Here is a 12787-nt window from a genome sequence, read left to right on the forward strand (position 1 = left end):
ATCACCATCACCCATGTTCTCATCACCACCACCATCATCATTATTATTATTATTACCATTATTTTTATTAGCAATGTTATTATTATTGTTATTGTTGTTGTTATTTGTATAATAATTATTATTGATCCAGAGCCTGACGACCGCTGTACCGACTTCTGTGTTAAGTGGAGATCTGTATGGATGTGTTTGTTTGACTGTGCGTGTGTGCGTGTACGTGTATGCGTGCGTGTGTGTGTGTGTGTTTTTGTATGTGTATGCGTATGCGTGTGCGTGCGTATGCATGTTTGTTTGTATGCGTGCGCGCGTGAAGTTTAGCTAACAAATTCAACAAGCAAAGTCAACAGCACAGATACGACCATGAATGTACCAATGAACGAACAAACGAACCAACAACGAACCAACGAACCAACCATCCAACCAACCAACCAACCAACCAACCATCCATCCAACCAACCAACCTAAGAACAAACGCGATTGACATGGTTGGCGATTGAAGGATTGATAACAAGTCAAACTCTGCCGTACCGACAATGATCGTCTGATGATGAGGACGATGACGACGAAGATGAAGAAAAATGACGATGATTATTTCAAGGCTTTGACCAAGATGACGGTTACGAAGACAACGATGTTTTAAAACAAGGTGGCGATAAATACATGACGAGACAATACGCAACAACAATACGCAACAACAGTACGACAACAACAACGAAGAAGTACCCACGGTATTTGTCATTCTTTCTCTGACGGAGTGCAGACTGAGACGAAGTTTCGTCTGCGTATTGACGACGTCATCGTCCAGTTTGACGCCGATCAGAAAAGCGTAAACTGGGTTTCGACATTTCTGAAATATTAAAAACTTTCTAGTAGCAGTAGCGGTAGCAGCAGCATCAAAAGCAGCAGCAACATTCATTATTGATGTCACAAAAAGTACAAGCAAAAACTTGAACAAAACAAAAAATCACAAAAAAAAACTATAAAAAACTATAAAAAAAATTCGTCCCCAATAAACCCCCCTAACTACCCAAACTGAACCCCCTAACTAATCCTCTTAATCTCCTAACTAACTCCAACCTCAACGATTTCTGTTTTTCCATAAAATCTCCATCTCTGCCTTGGGCCAGCGTTCTGATTGATGTAGTGGATAGTAGCGAATGTGTCAGGCTGCCTGCTGAACTGTTCAAGAGGCAAGTTAGAGCAGGAAATCCCCAATTTAACGTAAGTTAAATTGGTGTATCGATCGAGTTTTGTTGTTGTTGTTGTTTTGCTGGGACTGTTTTCAAGCATGGAGAGTGACTTGGTGGCCGCAGTAATGACTGATACCATAGAATGGTGCGTAGTAGTGGTGTCATCATTGTCTATGCTTACTGCGGTTTGTTTGTATGTATGTTTGTTTGTATGTTTGTTTGTATGTTTGTTTGTGTGTTTGTTTGTTGTGTGTGTGGGTGAATGTATGTCCAGGTGTGTGCGTGTGTGTATGTGTGTGTATGTGTATTCGCTCCTATACGAAAATTATTTTAGTGAGTAAATAAGCAAACATTGATCTGAAAAAGTTTGAATAAAAATGAATGAAAACAACTCACAATCATCTCTAGAATGAGTAGGTTCAAATATCACATCATTGTCATCATCATCATCATCATCGTCGTCGTTGTTGTCGTCATCATTTCCATCGTCATCATCTTCATCCCCATCATCAGCACTAAACAGACCAATTGAGTTGTTCTGTTTATCAAGTATTAGGCTATTAAATACTCTGACTTCCCTATTGTTATAATTGCTGTTTCTGAGTTTGTTGTTATTTACGTTGACGCCGCTGTTGGCGCCACTGCTGTTGTGGTCGCTTGCAGCTGCCTTGCTTCTTCTGTTATAAACCTTGTTACTATTACTATTATCACCGATACCACTGTTATTATTGTTACTGTTATTACATGAAACATCAATACCGCCGCGAGAAGAAAAACAAACGGAGGCGGTTTTAGCAGCTGCAATAGCGGCAGCAGCGGTGGCTTTAGCTGCTTTTCTCTCCTCCTCCATCAATCTATCTTGCAGGTGCTGCAGCTGAAAGCGCATGCACTCGTAGCTGGATATGTGGATGAGTTCGATCCAACGATCGCGCTCCGATTCGCTGGCCGATCCGAGAAAGATGACGTCAGTGATGGTGGCTGTGGTAGAAGCTGTGGCTGCAGACGGCGACGAGATAGACGCAGATGACGCTGGTAGTGGCGTTTCAGCTTCGAACACTGTTTATTTTTTTATAGATTTGGTCAAATTTGCAAGCAAATTTTTCGTACCATTTTAACTTTTTACACGTGCAAGTAAAGTTTACGTTAAATTTTCATATTTGTACATTCATCAAACATGATAATTATCATTATTTTATGGCTACTTAATTTATAGGAAAGTGGACAAAGTTATCGCCGTCTATCATTCGGATTTTAGGCATTTCATTCATTCATTCATTCATTCATTCATTCATTCATTCATTCATTCATTCATTCATTCATTCATTCATTCATTCAATTATTTATTAGCAAAATAATTAAATGATAAAAAAAAATAGAATGATATAATTATGATGAAACTTCAATTCTAACCATAAAACCAAACCGAGTAAAATTAATTAGAATTAATTCCAGTTAAATTCCTATAAGTAATCCTTTTTAGTGCATAAATAATAATTAATTAATTAAAAGAATTAATCAACTGAGAATGACAGCATTATGAAAATAATTTAAATAAGAAAATGAAATAAAATAAAAAATGTTAACATTATTAATTATGGTAACATGAAAACCTATCATTACAAATAAATAAATAAATAAATATATATATATATATATATATATATATATATATTCTTGTACACATACATCTCTCTCTCTGTGTGCGCGCGCGTGTGTGCGTGTGTGTGTGTGCAAGTGTAACAGGATTTGTCATTAGGGAAGTCCCCAATGAGGAAAAAATAATTATAATAATAATAATAATAATAAAATGGGAATAATAATAATAATAATAAAAAGAAAAACACACACAAATATACACTACACACAAACACACACGTACAAAACACACAAACACACATATATGTACTTTAAAACCAAATCGTGATGAATGACACCAAACAGTCAAACATCTGATTAAAAGGGTTAACACTTTAATGTATCGTTAGTCTCACACGTCCGCGTTTAAATTAATATTTTCCGACACACAAACACGCAGAAATCGCTGCAACAAACACGAGATGTGGTTTATTGCAAAAAAGAACTCTCTGTTGTCACCTGACCGAACACCAATCATTTTACACAATGTTTAATAAATTTTGAAGTATTGGGGTCCATGGGTCCAAGGACCTCGATACATATTGGCAAAAAATCTAAGGAAGGCAGGGCGTGTTCATATTTTTTAATTTTTTAACACACACACACACATACGTACGTACGTACATACATACATGTCTGTATGTATGTATGTTAGACTGTTCATTGTCATTCATCAAGTTTTGGTTTTAACATATGCACATACATACACACATACATACGTACGTACATACACACACACACACACACACACACACACACACACACATACAAGTACATGAAATACATACAAACAAGGAAGAAGGAATGTAGAGAAATACAATACACTTTTACAAAATGACATTAGTAATGTTGGCACCCATAACTTGCTATAATAAATAATGTAAGAAAAAAATGTAAATGGATGAATGAATAAATGAACGAACAAACGAACAAACGAACCAACGAACGAACATCACATCAGCCTAGTAATAAAAGCTTCATTAAAATATACATGTAACAGTTTGAAAATTTAAAACTGTGATAAAACTTTATAACTATTAGTTTAATAGGAATTTCTATTTATAGTTCTTTTTTTTCTCTTTCTACCTCTATCCCATACTCTCTCTCTCTCTCTCTCTCTCTCTCTCTCTCTCTTTTATCTTTTTATTTCTCTATCACTCCTTTTTTCTCAGTAGACCAATAGGCAATTTCTCACTTTCTCTTTATTTCCCTCTCTATCTCTCTCTCTCTCTTTTATCTTTTTCTTTCTCTATCACTCCTTCTTTTTCAGAACACTAATAGGCAGTATCTCTCTCTCTCTCTTTTTTCCTCTCCCTCTTTCATCTTTTTCTTTTTCTATCACTCCTTCTTTCTCAGTTTCTCTCTCATTCTTTCCCTCTCTCTCTCTCTCTCTCTCTCTCTCTCTCTCTCTCTTTCTCCCAACATTTTTCTACGCATACATATAGAGGACAAACTCACGCATAACGCACACTCACACCATCCAGACAACACAAGACAATACAATGAAAAAATAACTTTGCATCATACAACTTAACAGCAAAACACAATCATACACACACACACACACACACACACACACACACACACAGGCACATAGCAACACGCAAGCACACACACACACAAACAAACACACAGACAGACACACTCACCACATACATTCCATTAAAGAAATTAGTTGGTCACACACAACACAACCACAACAATAAAAACGTTCATAAACATAACATTGCCATTACTTGACATCAGATAAATAAATAACACCTAAACACACGCGCGCACACACACGCAAACACACACACAAACGTGACTATAAAGTAGTAATAATAATAATATTTACAGCATTAGTAATAAACAAATGTGTGTGTGTGCTTGTGTGTGTGTATTCTTGTGTGTATGTGTAGTAGTAATAATGATGATGATAATAATAATAATAATAATAATAATAATAATAATAATAATAACACTAATAATAATAAAAAAACTGACCAATGGAAAAGCAGTAGAGATGGAGTGAGTCCTCAGACAACTCGTCATCCTCCAATTGGACGCAGCACCTCTCCAAGATGTACAAGCCAGAAACATCTGAAGACTGAATGAATGAAGGAGTGAAAAAAGGAAAAAATGTATGAATGATTGAATGAATAAAAGAATGAATGCCTAATTGAATGAATGAACAGAGAGATGGATGAATAAATACATGTGCATAGTTGTTATATGCATATGTTTGTGTGTGTGTGTAAGTTGATGTGTGATTGTGTGTGTGTGATTATAAACGTGTGTGCGTGTGTGTGTGTGAGTATGTGTGATTGTGTGTGAAAATCCTGCCCAATTAAATTAGGAAGTTAGGTACAAACTTTATCTCTGGTCTTGAAGTAAAAAAGTAGGTTTCCTTTCAATCGAAAAAGCCTTTCAGCATAAACTACGAGATTGATAATTAATTAAACAATTATCAAAATTATTATATACAATTATATTAAAATACATTTATAAATTTATTTATTTGATTAATATTTTTTCAAAATAATTCAATAATTAATAGTTAGATTTTAATATAAATAATTATAATGTGTGTCTATCTGTGTGTAAATGTGTGTGTGTGTGCGTGTATTGCATGTTTATGTGTTTCTTTATTACCTTTATTTTTCTTAAAGATGCCATCAGACTTTTCTTTGACGAAAAGAACTCCCTCAAAATCAAAGTAGGAACTTCTCTCTTGGGCGATGTAGGCAAGTTCTTTGGCGTTAAATCTCATTTTCGATTAAATTAGTGAGTAGTTTTTTGTGTTTAAAATAAATTTAAATTAAATTTGAAAAGAAATCAGATTTTTAAAACTTTTTAAATATCTGTGGATGTTTCTTTTGGGTAAAAATAAAAATGGAAATCAGAAAAGTAAAATAAAATCAGTTGTTTGGTATTAAAAAGTTCGAAATTAGTGAAAATAAATCGCATTTCTAAAAACAAAAAATAAGGTAAAATAAATTAAATTAAATGTTCCGAATTAAAAGTTTTAACGAGTTTATTTTCAAAAATTTTACATAATATTTTGATTTAGAAGTTAACTTAAGTTTAAAATACAATTTTAGTTTTTTCTATATATATACATATTTATATATGAGATAAGATTATTTGTTTGATGATTTTCAACACTACTTTTAATTTTAATTAATCTGATTAATTGTAATTTTTTTAATCTTGACGTTTCGTTCGGCAATTTCAATAACTTAATTTGTATGAAAAGTCCACTTTTAAAAATTCACTTTTAAATTTGAAAATCGAGGTTTTACTGGCTTTATCGGATCAGTTTTGTCTCAATATCAAGTAATCTTTTTACTTTTTGACGTCATAAATTTTTCACTTTTTTGACGTCATAAATCATTGCTTTTTTCAGACGTTTGTTTACGTGTCTGTAGTTTTTTTTATATGTTTTTAATTACTGTGTTTTTGTGTAGCCGGTGTGTACTTTAATTTTCAGATTACCATTCCAATTCCGGTTCGTTCCATTTTTTGGCCCCATATTGACACTTAAATATAAAATGAGATTTCAAAAATAAATTTTATGACTAAGCAAAGAAGTAGTAAACTGTTAAGTATTATTCAGTATGTAAAATGTAAATGTATGTTATGTAATTTTGTGATGTATGTATAAAAAATGTATGCTTAGTAAGATATTTACTGAATAACAATATTAAAATCAACCAATTTTATAGTGTGTGTATTTGTGTGTGTGTGTGTGGCACGTGTAAGTTATTAATATTATATGTTTTCTTACATTTCACATAGATGTAATTGAACATCTGAAAATTTGAAAAAGTTATTAATGAAATTTTTGCTCTTTGTTAGTTTTAATTTTTAAAGTGAAACTGAAAAAATTTGGTTAATTTCAGAAGGAAAAATGCTGGAAGCAAACCAGGCGCAAATAGTTAGGTGCCAGCAGAAAGATATTCATTATAGAAATCATCTGAGGTCATTACTTTCCGAGACCGTCAAATCTGTCTTTGGTAATTTATTTATTCTTTTATTCCTTTGAGTTTATTCTTTTATTTATTTACTTGTTTATTTATGTATCTTTGGTTATTTAATTATTATTAATTAACATTGCATAAAATCTACTACTTTTACTCCTATAGCTTCTACTGCTACTGCTGCTATAACTAATACTATCAATACTTTAAATACAACAATTACTACTAATAATAATAATAAATTAATATTCTTATTAACAAATTAATATTTATGAAAATAACTGAATATTATTAATGCTAGGCTTAAAAAGTTGGATGGCGTACATGAAGGAGGTGGAAGTTTCATCAGATCTGATGTACTTTATCATCACAACTGTATCCGGTAATGAGGAGGAGGATGACGACGACGATGATGATGAGGATGATGATGATGATGATGACGATACTGATGATAATAATAATAATAATGATAATAATAATAATAATAATGAGATGATGACGATAATGATGATGATGATGATAATAATAACGATAATAATTATGACGATAAAAATACTTTTGAAAAAATGGTTTTTTTTCCTCTTTTTGTCTCTCTCTCTCTCTTAGTCTCTCTCTTTTCTTTAGGCTTTCATTAAAGGCCTATTAAACAAGATGTCATTTTTATTTATCATTAATGATGATGATGGTGATTGATGATGATGAAAACTGTCCTGATATTGGTGACAGCAACGATGATGATGAGGACGATGACGATAATGATGATGACAACGATGAGAATGATGACGATAATGATAATGACGATGACGACGATGATTGTGATTATCATTTTTTTGTTATTTTATAATTATTATAATTATTATTATTATTTTATATTAAATTTCTTCTTTTTCTTCCTTTAAAAAGGCTTCCAGACCCTAGGCGAGGAGTACGTCAATGTATTGTTAGTGAATGATGATAAGAGGAGTCTCCCATCTTTGCTGGTTTGTTTGCTTTTAATATTATTTATTTATTTATTATTTTATTATTATTATTATTGTTGTTGTTGTTATTCTTACTTGTTGTTGTTATTCTTACTTGTTGTTGTTTTTGTTACTGTTGCCTTTTTGATTAATTTAGTAATTTTATAACTGCATGAAGGTAATTATCTCTAATATTTTAGTTGAGTGAATTATTCATTCATTTCTTCCTTTATTCATTTATTCATTCATGAATGCATGCATTCATTTATCTATTCATTAGTTCATTCATTCGTTCATGTATTATTTAATTAATGCTTAATGATGAATTCATAGACTTAATCGTTTATTCTTTGATATTACCAATCCATTCATACATTCATTCATTCATTCAATTATTCATTTGATCATTCATTTAACCATTCATTCATTCATTCATTCATTCATTTATTCCCGCAGAAAAGAATAATAATGATAATTCTTCAAATACTATCACCTTACATACTGAAAAAAACATTAACGATGATAGAGAAAATGGTAAAAAATAGCAAAGAACTATCAGCGAACAGCAAAGGACAAATAACCTCTATGACGTCGTCTTTTCAATTTGTATTTGAGTTTTTTCAGAAACTGAATCTGGGCCTGTTTTATATGAGTGGCTTGTATCATGATATCTCGAAGAGGTTTCTAGGAGTTAGATACGTATGTTTATCTATCTTTGCTCTGTTTTGGCTTTCTTCTTCAATTCTTATGTAGTATTTTTGTTTTGTTTTTTTGTTTTGTTTTCAATTCAATCCAATGAGTGAATGAATAGATGAATGAATAAATGAATGAATGAATGAAGGTTTGAATGAATGAATGAATGAATGAATGAATGAATGAATGAATGAATGAATGAATGAATGAATGAATGAATGAATGAATGATGGTGATGAAGATGATGGTTATGATAATAATTTTGATTTAGATTCAAGTCAGGCCAGTTGCTAGCTCAGGTTACATGAAAGCATATAAACTATTGGGTGAGTGAATTACTCAATCTTTCTGTTTCATTTGTTTGTTCGTTCGTTTGTTCATTCATTTGTTAATTAATTAGTTAATTGATTGATTGATTCATTCATTCGTTCATTCATTCATTAATTCGTTCACTGTGTGTTTGTGTATATTTATTTGAACGTGTATAAAAATTGAATACTACTACTACTACTAACAACAACAACAATAATAATAATAATGAATATATTATATTATTTAAAAAATATATAATTACTAATAATTATTATTATATTTTTTTAACAATGACATGAAGGTTATGCTATAATGACACAAATTTCATTGACTGCCTGCCAATACCTTTACAAATTATACAACAACTACTACTACCACTACTACTGCAACAAGAATCACGATAACGACGATGGTGATGGTGATGATGATGTTGATGGTGGAGGTAAACCACGTGATGTCCTGTCATGTTCATCCCATTCCGTCACTACATGCTTTAGTTTGAGGTGATTAATTAGGTTTTCAATTAGGCTTTCAATTTATTATGGTCGTGATTTATAATGGAGTTAATGTTTTTATTTTTTTTAATTTGTCTTAGGGCCTCAGATGAAGTTACGATATCATCATCACCTTCATCATCATCGTCTTCTGTTTCATCATCATCATCATTACCATCAGCGGCAGCAGTAGTAGTAGTAGCCACATCATCATCGTCGTCATCATCGTCAACAGTTTTGCCTCCATCATCATCATCTTCAACTGAAATGACCATAGTAGCTTTGTCGTCGCCATCATCATCATCATCAACATCATCATTTTCATCATCATCATCAACATCATCATCAACATCATCATTTTCATCATCATCATCAACATCATCATCAACATCATCATTTTCATCATCATCATCAACATCATCATCAACATCATCATTTTCATCATCATCATCAACATCATCATCAACATCATTATTTTCATCATCGTCATCATCAACAACACCATCGTCAACAGCATCATCATCAACATCATCATCAACATCATTATTTTCATCATCGTCATCATCATCATCAACAACACCATCGTCAACAGCATCATCATCAACATCATCATCGACAACAACAACATATTCTTCTTCTTCATTTTCGTCATCACCACCATCATCATCATCAACATCAACATCATCATCTACAACATCATCATCAACATCGGCAACTACTGTGTCATCATCATCATCAACACCACCACCACCGGCATCACCATCAGTACTCTCACATGAATGTTCTTTATGTTCTGATGTATTGCACCAACCAACTCTAACAGTATGCGGCCATTTGTTCTGCTGGGACTGCATCAACAGCTGGTCCAACTCGAAAGCTCGTCTCATTATTATTACAAATATTATGTTAAATTACATTATGTTATATAATATTATATTGGTGGAGACAGCGTTCGAACCTGGCTGTCGAGTGTTGACGAAAACCTCGAAATGTAACTCTATTTAACTTGCGTTAAACTTAACCATCTACCTTTGAAAAATTTGTTTTAGTATCGTATTATTGTCATTTTTTTATTTGATTTACAATTTTTTTTAGGAATAATCGATTATTTGTTTAGTCAATTAATCAATCAATTAATCACTAATTAGTTAATCAATCCATCAACCAACCAGTCAATCAATCATTTAATCAATCAATCAATCAATCAAACAGTCAACCAATCAATCAATCAATTTATTTTCAGATGGAGTGTCCTGTATGTAGAGACAAGATAACCCTATCGAGACTCATATGCCTTAGAAATTTTATTTAATTAAAATAATTTTTTTTGTTTGAACAATACTAAAAAATATGGATGATTATTTGATATTTATCAATTTAAATTATATAAAAACAAATTATGTGACGTCGTCTTCTTAGTAAAATTTGATTGGACTGGTGGGACAAATTTTGTTACTAGCTCTGTATACAAAGTGTATGTGTACGTGTCTGTGTGTGCGTGAAACAATGATTCGTACACTTCTTACACACGGGGTGTCGATTTTTTGGTTTTAATTGAGGAAAAAATGGAAGAAAAAGCAACAGAGGAAACAAAAAATGTATTAAATATTTTATTCATCCTAGCTGAATTGGCAAATTTATATTTTTGTTTCAAGCCCCTCTGATATTACAGTTGTAAATAGCTAAAAAGTTACAAGTTGCAATATTGATCATTTCTTCGGACGTCATTCAAATCGCCGAAATTCCATAAGTTTCAGTTTTAAATTTTAGTTTCGCTTTCACTTTTTCAACAATTTTTTTTCTCTACTTTCTGTACCAAATCTGTGTCGTTTTCATGCGTTTAATCTTCTTCTGAAGTTGAAGGACGCCGTAGAGTAGGGCTTCGGCCGTCGGCGGGCACCCTGAAATAAATTATCATAATTTATTATAATAAAATAAATACAAGATGAGGATCTGTTCGCATTTGAACCCGGACACTGCAACTGCAGAACCATGCGTCTTAGCCATTACTCCATCATAATGAATGATACCGACATACCGGGTACGTAGATGTCAACCGGTATAAGTCGATCACAGCCCCTGACGACGGAGTAGGAGTAGTGGTAGTATCCGCCACCGTTTGCACAGCTCCCCATGGAGATGACCCAGCGTGGATCGGGCATCTGGTCGTATATCTGCCAATCATTCATTCATTCATTGGCTGGTTGGTTAGTTGAATGGTTGGTTGGTTGATTGTTGGCTGATAGGTTGATTGGTTGGTTGCATAGCTAATGAATTTACTAGGTGAATAACCAAAGAAATAACTAATCAATCAACCAGCCATTCATTAACCAATCAGAATATAATTCAGTCAACCAAGTAATCAACCAGACAATCAGCCAAACAACCAACCAACCAGCCAAACAACCAACCAATCAATCAGCCAAACAATCAATCAACCAATCAATCAACCTTCCTCAGAGCTGGAGCCATCTTGTTAGTAACAGTGCCGGCTACTATCATGCAGTCAGCCTGTCTGGGACTAGCTCTAAAGACCACACCAAACCTTGTTAGGATGATTAGTTAGTTTAACAAATCATTATAATTAATAACAGCATTATTGTTAATTATTGTTGTAACATAGGTCCATGCACACACATACACATACCTATCAACACACACATACCTACACATACACGTACACAAAATAAATACACTTAAACATATGTACATAAACTTATACATATATTTTTACAATACTCTATAAATTCGACCGAATAAGAATATTGTAAAAATTATGGTCTATTATATATTATATTATATATATGGTATATATATACACACTTTTATGTATGCCCATGTACACTACACTCATACACACAAACATACACAGACATACACCTATAAATACATACACATACATACACAAAGAAGCAAACAGACAAACCTATCCATATCGTATCTGGGAGCAGCAAAGTGCATCATCTCAATGGCACAGCATGCCAAACCAAATGTCATGGGCCATAAAGAGCTCTGGTGACAAAATTTAAAAAATTTAATTTTAAGATATAAAATTTTAAAAACTAACACAAATACAGTTAATTAAAATTAAAAAAAAAGACAAAGAACAAAAAACAAACAGGTAAAACCTCACCTTTCTGCCCCAATTAATGATATCATCAAGTCGAGCAAGAACATAATCAGCTGCATTTGGGGCCGATAGTTTGACCTGGAATGGAGAATACGGCTTTCTCTCATTCCTCTGAGATGGTGGATCAGTGGGGACTGAAGATGATTGGAGAGTCCTAATTTTATAATTAGTAATGTGCTGTGATCAGTGCAAATAAGTGGTGGTATGTTGTTTAAGTAAAGGGATATTACAAAATTTCTATCTCTTACGAAAAGATAACAAAAAATACTTATGTATAATTAATAAGATTCAATTTTAATTTAAAATTCAATAAATAAAAGAATCAGAGAAAAACCTTGATGTATTTAGGCATTGGTTAGTAGAAGGATGTACATTAAAAAGAGCAGACGACATTTTTGCATTGTTGGCAAGACAG

The 12787-nt window shown here is 32.5% G+C and overlaps 1 protein-coding gene across 1 annotated transcript; it reads right to left on the bottom strand.

The window, feature by feature from the left end:
- Nucleotides 1–11045: 11045 nt before the first annotated feature.
- On the bottom strand, nucleotides 11046–12477 carry HELRODRAFT_85573 (hypothetical protein; the record flags this gene model as incomplete). Its single annotated transcript, XM_009026365.1, has 5 exons — nucleotides 11046–11143; nucleotides 11281–11416; nucleotides 11694–11787; nucleotides 12169–12254; nucleotides 12376–12477. Coding segments are annotated over 5 exons (516 nt in total), but the record flags the coding sequence as incomplete, so codon positions are not given.
- Between the last annotated feature and the right edge of the window lie 310 nt (nucleotides 12478–12787).

This window comes from Helobdella robusta, assembly GCF_000326865.2.
Source record: "Helobdella robusta unplaced genomic scaffold HELROscaffold_47, whole genome shotgun sequence".
NCBI lineage: Eukaryota > Metazoa > Annelida > Clitellata > Rhynchobdellida > Glossiphoniidae > Helobdella > Helobdella robusta.